Genomic DNA, 10,554 nt, shown 5'->3' on the forward strand with positions numbered 1-10,554 from the left:
TGGACATTTTTGCACATTTCCCCCCACTGCCACTTGGACTGCCCTCCAGCCACATGAGTGGAGTTGCAAACGAAATGTCTGCCCACATAAAAATTAAAAAAAAAAACGCATTCACGGGTTGTGCGGTGTGAGTTAAGCAGTCAACAATCGTTTGTGAGTAATGATAGTAGTCTGGTTTAGTTCCAATGAAAGAGGATGATCCAAATGTATTGAACCGAAGGCGTGTCTGTATGAAGTTAGTTGATTTCCAGATATTTAGATCCAGTGAATCCATGTTGACAGCAGATTCAAACCTGAAGTACCAAATTTACAGCATGCCTGTCACATTAGTTAGTCTGTTTGTCTTTCAAGTGCTTTAGCAGCTTCGAACGTCTTGGTTGTCCAAAGTAGCCTGCGTGGTTCCAAAGACCTTCTTGGGTGAGATGGGTCCCCCTATCGCCCCTGGAAACATGATCTTCTCAGTAACCGTTTAAGCTTTAATCTGCAAGAATAATAACACTGATTCTCTCTGGAGACCCCCCCCACACACACATTTTCCTACAGCAGATATTTGTTTTTTCCTTTTTTTTTTTTCAAGCATTTGGATTTGGGTTGAAAAGCAGGACGGGAATGACATTGTCAGTCATACTTCTGGTACACTCAACTGCAGCGAGATGAGCTCACGGAAAAGCCAGGAGAGGAAAAAAACTCAACCTGGAATTCCTGTTATCTCCGTGAAAGGACACTATAGGGACACAAATGAGTGGATCTTTGTCTTGAAGTAAAACACTCCATCATGTTTTCTCAGGCACTTGTCACCTTTAGTGAGGCCCCAGACGCTTTGCAACCATTTGTGACTGTTTTTAATCAAATATGACATGCAGTTATTAGATGTTTACTTTGGGTCACATCACTAATAGTAAAAATCAGATGTCGACTCGCCGCTGCCCACTGGATTATTCTTCCATATTGGAACAAGATCCTCCAGGAAGATACTCTGCCAAACTCCATGTGAAAAATAAGTGTGTGGTTGTTTGCTTCCTTGCGGAAAAGCTAAATCATTTCCAGCAATTATAGCAGTAATAAATCATAAAATAAATACAGATAATTCAATGCCATCCTGATACTTCACAGCGCCGTTGTCATGGCAATCTTGATGTCATCCAAGCCTTCAAAACGGGTCCCCTTGATAACTCGGAAGCTGGAAAAATCACAAGAATCCATGTTGGATGAGTAGGGAGGTTGGTCCAGTATGGCAGGGTTGTTCTTGGGCAGGAATTGTCAGATGCCCGGGGGCATCGTGAGTGGGCGCGTTGTCCTGCCACAGCTTCTTGTTGCGCATTGAACAATGCAAACGGCGCAGGAGGTTTTTGCCATCTTCTTGCTCTGTGCCTTTTCCACCCCAGGAACGTTCCCATTTACCCTGGTAGCTGATTGTTTGTTTGTTTCTACTTGGCTACCATGATTAAACTAGTGGGATGAAGTTTCATTCATCCATTTTTACAAATTTGATGTCTAATGTTGAACATTTTGTAACATTGTCTTACTGTTATGAGCAATAAGTGGTTGGTTTTGTAAATATTACACAATTTAGGCTATGTGCGCATGTTTGGGTGTGTGTTTCCCGTGATTTCCAATTGTTCATGAATGCAGCTGCAACTTGTGCCCGAGGAGTTACGTGATGCACCATTCTAACAAAAAGCTAGCTCGACCAACAATAAAGCCTAATTTTCGAGTGAATGTCCACTCACAGCGACAGGTTTTCACCGCTGCGCCATAAAGGGACGAATTGGAACACCAAATAAAATGAAATATTCAAGACAAAACACCTTTACCACACAAAATAATCATTCAAACTTTATTTGTTGCACACAGAGCAATGGACAACCTGATGCATTGTCTCCTCACCTGTGAGGCCTTCAGGCGCACTTGTAATTGTGAGTGTTAGGCGCTAATATTATTTTTTTAGTTGGCTTAGTTTCATTCATAAGTTTCATTGATTTTAAAAGTTGACTTCACAATGTTGTACTTTGGGTAGACTAACAAATTACAGTCTCCAATTAATCCAGTTAACTCTCCAAATGAAGTTAATTTGCGAGAACAAACGGGGGAAAAAACCCTTAGGTGTACGGGGGAGAACATGCAAACTCCACGCAGAGCTCTCCCAACAGAGATTCAAACCCTCAGTCTCCTGTCTGTGAGGCTGACATGCTAACCACTAGACCACCGTGCGGCCCGGAAACTGTTACGTATATGTAATTTTGAAATATTTTTCACATTCCATAGTTCAAGCAGCTGTGTGGTTTCGGCCACAAGTCCATGAAATGACAGGGAAAGATGTCGGTATAGCCCAATAGGGAAAGTTGTGTATCCTTTTAATGCTTCCTTCCACTTCCATACATTTCAGGCTGGTCCAACATAAAACATATAGATATTAATGTGTATACCTGTTGTTTTTTTGGGGGTTCGAAGTCTTATGAAATTGCGGGGTGGGGGTCAATTGATCGCTAGCATAACTCTACACCTGGGAAACCCATTGAATAAGTTGCATTCCGCCTTTTGTCACTGATTAATAGTTCCATGTACATTTCCAGATGTGGAATCCAATTTCAATGTTTTGTGATTCACCTGACTATCACACGTGACGGCAAAGTACGAGTACAAAAAAACAAAACAAAAAGAACTGCAGCAGGGAGGGTCTCGGCATTGCAGGGTACAGGTGGACGCATGAGACAAATACACAACCATTCACACCAAAGGCGAGTTATAGCGTTTAATTCAATACAATCCTAAAGTCCAACTGCGCTGCGCTCATTGAGGAAGTACCTACTTTAACTTTGGTATTTTACAAAGAACGTATGTGACAATATATGGGCAGAGCTTCTCTATGGGCCACGGAGTTAAGCAGATAATCAGGCTTTGGAGACCTGAGTGGTTGTTAGTGACGCAGAGCTTTACGTTGCCAAATACAGTTGCCCAACCCCTCACACCTTACGTTATAGTACCACAGACACAAGGAGACATGATTGATGTTTAAAGTTGCATCACAGGAGCCCACCCAGCCTGTAGGAGGGGATACTGCAACATTTGTGGCTTCAATGTTTAGTTCGGGGGGGTCCAAACTTATTCCACCGAGGCCCGTACACACAGACTAAAAGCAACACGTGTAGATATGTGAGTGGTTCATTGACAATTCAATATTAATACATGGAATATTTTTGTAATTGGACCATAGAAAACCTATTGTGACTTTCTTTTAACCTTATTAGAGCTCTGTAGGCATGAAATAACACCCCTATAGACACCTTTACACACCGTATTATTCCTTGTTTACACCACATTGCTAGTGGCTACGGCTTTAAGCATATCTCAATAGAGAGCTAACTAAGAATGTATTATTCTAAACTTAAAAGGGGTTCACATTGGGTAGCGAAGAAGGACAATGTAAGAAGCAAACAATTTACCACTTCCACACCAAATGGGAGGAGCACTTTTTTCCATTCTATCATGTCAAATCATGGCATAGCTGATTATATGTAGTGTTAAGATAATAACAATAAACAATATAAGTGGAGGGCTGCACGGTGTTTGAGTGGCTAGCGTGCAGGCCTCACAGCTAGGAGACCCGAGTTCAATTCCACTCTCTGTCATCTCTGTGTGGAGTTTTATAGGTTTTCTCCGGGTACTCCAGTTTCCTCCCACATTCCAAAAACATGCTAGGTTAATTAGCAACTCCAAATTGTCCATAGGTATGAATGTGAGTGTGAATGGTTGTTTGTTTATATGTGCCCTGTGATTGGTTGGCGACCAGTCCAGGGTGTACCCCGCCTCTCACCCCGAAGACAGCTGGGATAATAATAAGAATAAGCGGTAGAAAATGAATAAATGAATGAATATAAGTGGAACAATATCATAAATTGACACATTTATTCCCATTAATACATACTGTATATCTAACTTTTTTAATCAATTAGAAATAACTTAACAAAAATATCGATTTAATCATGCTAGTATCAATCAGAAACAGACACTGAATTGGTATCTCTAAGATCGGCATCTGGATCGACTCTAATGATGAGTGGATAGGTAACAGTTAATTTCCTGACCGGTAGGGGAATATATGGCGTTTGATAGACTCCGGGAAAGCAAGTTGGACGACAGACGCGCACATGTTGCTTTAAGCGGAACATTTCCTGGCAGAAGGGAGAAGAAATCAAAGAAATTGTAAAGGCTGACCCTCCTGGAGGACCCCAGCTTCTCCTTGCGGAGCGCTGATGGTGACTGGGAGAAGTGTGCCAAAGTGCAACGCGAGGAGCAGCTTATTCATGCAAATTGATCAAATCATAGGCGTGCCTTTGAGCGATGGAGCCGGAAAAGCGAAGCAGCTCCTGGATCATAACACACCTTCAAAGACTGTGATGCACACTGCTCGGACTCATTCACGGCAGCACCGGAGGCGATCTTTGCGTCTTTGTCGCACTTTGGTTCCGAGCTGCAGGTCACTTGTTGCTGTATTCGTTTTTTGGGGGGGGGTTCTCCACTATTATTTTTGTTTAACACCCACTTGGATTTTTTTGAAATGCTGAGATTCGATGCGCATCCAGTCACTCCGCGGCACTGACTTCGTGCGTAATTACGCATTTGATCTCATTTCTTTTGATTAAACAATTAAGTCATTTCCAGCATCATTATGTCAGGGGGCGACAACAGCTCCACTAGCGGCCGTCTTCCTGAAACCGAAGGCGGCAGCGTCAGCGTCTTGAGCTGGGAGCAAGTGCAGCGCCTGGACGCCATCCTGACGGAGACCATCCCCATCCACGGACGAGGAAACTTCCCCACGCTGCAGATGCAACCCAGGCAGATTGTCAAAGTGGTGCGAAGCAGGATGGAGGAGAGAGACATCCACGTCCGGGACGTCCGGTTAAACGGCTCTGCGGCCAGCCACATCCTGCATGAAGACAGCGGACTGGGCTTCAAGGACCTTGACCTCATATTTTGCGCAGATATGAAAGGAGAAAGTGACTTCCAGATTGTGAAGGACATTGTTCTGGACTGTCTCCTGGACTTTTTACCCGACTGTGTGAATAAAGAGAAGATTACCCCCTTAACTTTAAAGGTAGGCAGGCGCACACCAGACTTTTTACAGGTGGTCTTTGGTTTGTGTCGGACTTAGTCCCCATGCCTCGCTTTGGACTCTTTGGACTGTACTTTTTTGTTGAATTAAAATGTGGTAAGATTTAATTGTACTGAGTTTAACGACCATTGTGGGCCAGATTAATGTGCAATTAGATGAGTTTGGTGATAGTAAAGAGTTCCTAAGAGGATTGGGCTAAACCAATTTAGAAGGTAACCCGAGCTCAGCCAGCTAGATCTCAGATCCCAGCACATTTTTTTTTTTTAAATTACGAGGCTCAGCATTCATGAGAACTTTTCAGCCAGAAATAACTTGACTTTGAAACATTCATGACTGAATCGACGTTCTTTCCGCCTCATGCAGGAAGCCTACGTGCAGAAGATGGTGAAGGTGTGTAACGACTCCGACCGCTGGAGCCTCATCTCCCTGTCCAACAATCGGGGCAAGAACGTGGAGCTGAAGTTCGTGGACTCTCTCCGCCGTCAGTTTGAGTTCAGTGTGGACTCATTCCAGATCAAGCTGGACTCCCTGCTGCTCTTCTACGAGTGCTCGGAGAACGCCATGACCGCCACGTTCCATCCCACCATCATGGGCGAAAGCGTGTACGGCGACTTCAGCGAGGCTTTGGATCACCTCCGCTGCAAGATCATCTGCACCCGGAATCCGGAGGAGATCCGAGGCGGCGGCTTGCTGAAGTACTGCCACCTTCTTGTGAGGGGCTTCCGGGCCGCCTCGGAATCCGAGATGAAGTCGCTTCAACGTTACATGTGCTCACGTTTCTTCATTGACTTCCCCGACATCGGCGAGCAGCAACGCAAGCTGGAGTCCTACCTTCAAAACCACTTTGTGGGCTTGGAGGACCGCAAGTATGACTACCTGATGACGCTCCACGGGGTGGTCAACGAGAGCACGGTGTGCCTCATGGGACACGAGAGGCGGCAGACTCTAGGGCTCATCGCCATGTTGGCGGTGCGTGTTCTGGCCGAGCAGAACGTCATTCCCAACGTGGCCAACGTCACCTGTTACTACCAACCCGCTCCGTACGTGGCAGACGGCAACTTCAGCAACTACTACATCGCGCAGGTCCAGCCGGTGTTTGCGTGCCAGCAGCCCGCCTACTCCACCTGGCTGCCCTGTAACTGAGCCAGCCGGGAGCGCAGGAGGAGGAAGAGGGTGATTTATTTGAACAGGAGCAATGGCCGCCACCGCCAACTTGTCACCTGACAGCAAAGCGGCCTCTTTTTTTTTTTTTTTTTTAATGTTTTGCATCAAAGCTTGTGTTTGTGTTCATACGTTGAGTATGAATGATAGATTAAAAAAAAAAGCGTCGGCTCAATGTGAATATCTCTCACCCACCTTGCTAACGTGGGGACTTGTGCAACTGCACTCGACAGGAAGTGATTAGTCTGGGAGAATACCTTTTGGCTATTAAACCCACAACTCCTTTGCATTTGGGTATAAATATGGTTGTTACAGACCAAAGATTTTACATTATTTACAATAAAACCCTGTTTTTTATAGGGGAAAATGACATATATGAAGCTCTATACTATCTATTTGTGTAACTGAATGTGTGTTTAAGTGCCTATTACCCTTGAGCAAGAGCAGGCTGTGTGATTATTTTCCTGTGAATTAGCACCAGGAAGGCTTATGCATGTTTGAGAGAACGATGGTGCACAAACTGGAGCATTCCTAAAGTGCATAAAAGTCGTTTTTCGCTGGATGGTAGTAGCAAAAATGTCCTGTTTTGAGATTGTGTGTAAAAATACATGATCATTAAAGTATTAATACCATCAGAAAACCTTCTAGTTCCATGTATAGTTTGAAGGGAATATGTCACACAGGTCAGAGCCACTTTGATATTGTATGCAAATGCTTTTGAGGAGCACTAAATCTCTTTTTAGCGGACATCCGTCATGAAATGGACCCACCCTCCAAATACAGTCAAACAGCTCTTTAGTGTAATTGTGTTGTGATGACAACGGCCTCCTCGGTGGTGGTGCTGCAAAGCCATTGAAAAAAAAAGAAAAAAAATAGAAAGTGTGTTCATACGCTTGAAGAATATTTGCCGTGACGCCTCAGATGATGAGACACTATTTGCTGTAGCACCCTGACAGGGAATTCCTCAGCTGCTGCTCAAGAGCTGCAGATATAGGCTTGCCTTTGCAATACCAAATATTTTGGTAGCCCTCAGATAGATTCAGATCATTTCTTTATGTGTTCATGTACTTAGGATGCTGTTTTGTTGCAGAAAAAGATATTAAAAATGAGAAGGAAGAAAGGAAATGGGAGAGGTGGGTGCAGCTGGTGATGGGGTTTATCTTCTTAAGGCCACCATGCTTCACTCTGTACCGGATCACAACTTTAAACCTTTTTCTATCCTGGAAATACAAAGTATTGTGCCATTTTTTCATAATAAAAAATAAAAAATCATCATAAGCGAAGAAGTAAAAGATAAAAATGACATCAAATTTATGAGGTGTTACATTGTGGTGTTGCTGCTATGAATTGTTTTGAAAGCAGGATTCCCAGCATTTTTTGTACATATATGAATAAATGCTTCAGCTTTGCCAATTTACTTATGCTGCAGCCTTTCCTGCCGGTGTGTAAAAAAAAAAAAAAAAAAAAAAAGTAAATCATGACATTTGACGAGCACAACCAATCCAAAACTGCTATAAATCCTCATCATTTTTATTCTCACATTCTCATCTTTGTTGATGGAAACCTTTGGATTGTGCAGGCATTGTATTGCCTTTTTTTTTTTTTTTTTTAACTCAGTGATATTTTCCCATCTTCCTATCTGAAGTCTGTCTATTAGTGATTGTGCCTATCAATTAGAGATGGTGGATTACTGCATTGTCTTGTACGCGTCAGCTCACATGTGTTCCTCATGCTGCAGTATTTACAAAACACACAGGGAAAAGAAAAGGTCAAATCCTTGTCTTGTATGTATATTTTTATGAGTGTTATTTTATATATATATGTATAAATATCAATGTAACAGACTGCACGTCTGTGAATCTGTGATTGGGCTTCAATGGATTTGTTCTCAATAGCTTTTTGCTATGTTGTCGTGCGTCCGATGGGTTAAAAGTAAAAAGATGTTTTCATCAATAAAAGATATGAAAATCACATTAATGTTCTCATGTCGTGCCTAATGACTGAATGGATGATGCGTTACAGTCAGGAAAGACGCATAGCCGAATTTTGGAAGCTCATAGTGTAAGATTTCTGCAGGTGCTCCATCTGCAGCAATAATTAACATTCCAATTACAGTGCATCGTAGTCTCCACTGATCTGCGCAGCATCAACAAATCTAAAGTAAGGCCATTTGTCAAAGCAAAAGCATGAAAGGTGTAAATATGTCATCGTGCTTTTGCCCAGTTTTCTTTAAAAAAAAGCTGACACTTTTTCAGACTGATTAGACTGAGGTCTGAGCTCCGTGTGCGTCTGTCAGCAGGATTTAACAAAAACCACTGTGGATTTTTTGTGAGCCAAAAAAAAAAAAAAGTCCTAAAATATGCAGGGATGATTTTAAAAAGAAAAATATTCATTCTTCTGCAATGGCAGGGGTTTGCAATTTGTGATAAAGCTATGAATTATTCTTTTATTGCTCTTTGACAAACAGGGGGACAGTTTGCGGGATTTCACATTAAAGAACCGATAAGCCACTTGCCAGAAGAACCGACCATCTTCATGTGTTTATGTGGCTGAAATATATAGCTGTGGCGTGCATGGAATGCAGCACGGAGCCACATCTAAATGCAACCAGACTTTTTGTTTTTTTTTTCACAAAAAAAAAAAAAAAAAAGTGAGAGTGTCTCTTTTCACTGATGCTGCCATTCAGCCGCTTTCGAATCAGCTCCCCACTGAGAGGGCCTGTTGGGCCCAGTAGGCCCGACCAGAAACTCATCCAGAACTGTCCGGCTGCTGCCAGACAGAGCTGCGGCTTGAATGTGAGGGGATTTGCATCCACCCCAAAACAGACTTTAATGCTCTTGTAGAATGAATATCTCTGCCTGCTCATCAAATTCTCGCTTCTAATAGCATCCAACCCCACTCGCCACAATACACAGACAACCAGGACTAAGGCCAAAATGGACCCGGGTACATTGTCAGATTGAAATAAAACTCTTCACAATAGAGCTGACAGTGACAACTTGATATGGTGAAGACATTAGTAACAGTAAACAATGGACACGACAATACCATCAACTTGACTTGGACATTAACATCGATGACTAAGGACTTGACTTGTCTGATGACTTAAAAATACATTAGACCTTCATAAAATCATTCAATCGCTATATTTAACCGTTATCTCATGCCACTTTACACATGGAGGTCATATCCGGAAACGCAATACCAACTGAAACCACACATGAGCGAGCGCTTGGCGACGGAGGCAAGGAAAGAAACCTTGAACAGAACCCAGGCTCTGTGGGGCGGCTGTCTGTCTCAACCGGTTAGGTTGAGATATAAACATAGAGTAGAAGGATGGATGGTGGATCAAGCCAAGGAACATGGAGGAATGTCTGGAGCTGTCTCTTTAACGGCATGTGATGGTCTCCACCGATGGCGCCTACAAAGACGCTATTAAAACACCTCCAACAACATGCTGTGACCATCTTGTAGTGGATACATTCGTGATGACATGTAGTATAGGTTACACCCAGCGTTAATTTAAAGGGGACCTATGATGCTATTTCTATTGACATGTGGAGTCCTATAGAGCAGCGACACACAATAACCCACACAGAAAACTTTCTAGATCTTCCGGAATCTGCACCTATTCCAGCTGTATTTCCTTAGATTTACAGAACAGTCTGTTTTAATTTATTCCCCCCACGGCCCGCACTCCCAAGTACTTCCGGACTACTGCCGAACCCCACTTTCTAATTTTGTGCAACTTTGCAACAAAAACAAAAGGCCACAGTCTCCAATCACACATTTTGGTTTAGTTTTTTTGAAGGCTTGGATTTGCAGCCAAATAGAACAATGGGAACTTTTGCAGCTCTGTTTTGGAACCTTAAAATACATGTGATTATGCGAGTGAAAAACACATTCTACACACAAAATGATCTGAGAGGAAGCATCTTTGGTGTTAGTCCAGCGATATCATGCAATGATGCATGATATCGCTGCCACAGTCCAAGGACGGAGTTTTTTTTTTTTCCCTTTGCGATGACATTTAACTGTTAACTTGGCCTTGGGGTAAAACCCTGTCAGTTCATGTAAATAGCTTTTTTATTCTTTTTACATAAAATAAAAACCTTCAACACATCCCAGACGGCGATACATCTTGACATGTCACCATTTTTGCCACAGAAAGTTATACGCCCTTATCTTCCTTAATGCAGCTACTACTGTATACCTGTAGTGTTACTTCACAAGTTGTGGGTCAAATACTGCAACTGTAAATGTGTTCTGTAAAATCATTG

At 42.8% G+C, this 10,554-nt stretch overlaps 1 protein-coding gene across 1 annotated transcript; it reads left to right on the top strand.

The window, feature by feature from the left end:
* The first annotated feature begins 3,301 nt into the window (after nt 1–3,301).
* Nucleotides 3,302–8,207, top strand: tent5aa (terminal nucleotidyltransferase 5Aa). Its single transcript, XM_058053444.2, has 2 exons — nt 3,302–5,095; nt 5,477–8,207. The coding sequence occupies exons 1-2, from the start codon at nt 4,670–4,672 to the stop codon at nt 6,254–6,256; spliced, it is 1,206 nt and encodes a 401-aa protein (XP_057909427.2). The 5' UTR covers nt 3,302–4,669; the 3' UTR covers nt 6,257–8,207.
* The last annotated feature ends 2,347 nt before the right edge of the window (nt 8,208–10,554 follow it).

This window comes from Doryrhamphus excisus, linkage group LG5 (genome assembly GCF_037039965.1).
Source record: "Doryrhamphus excisus strain RoL-2023G ecotype Guam linkage group LG5, RoL_Dexc_Guam_v1.1, whole genome shotgun sequence".
NCBI lineage: Eukaryota > Metazoa > Chordata > Actinopteri > Syngnathiformes > Syngnathidae > Doryrhamphus > Doryrhamphus excisus.

What these genes read in the sequence shown, in the direction of transcription:
- tent5aa (XM_058053444.2), top strand. Translation starts at nt 4,670, where the DNA reads ATGTCAGGGGGCGACAACAGCTCCACTAGCGGCCGTCTTCCTGAAACC. An exon ending in TTACCCCCTTAACTTTAAAG is followed by an intron (nt 5,096 to 5,476) that starts GTAGGCAGGCGC and finishes CGCCTCATGCAG; the next exon opens with GAAGCCTACGTGCAGAAGAT.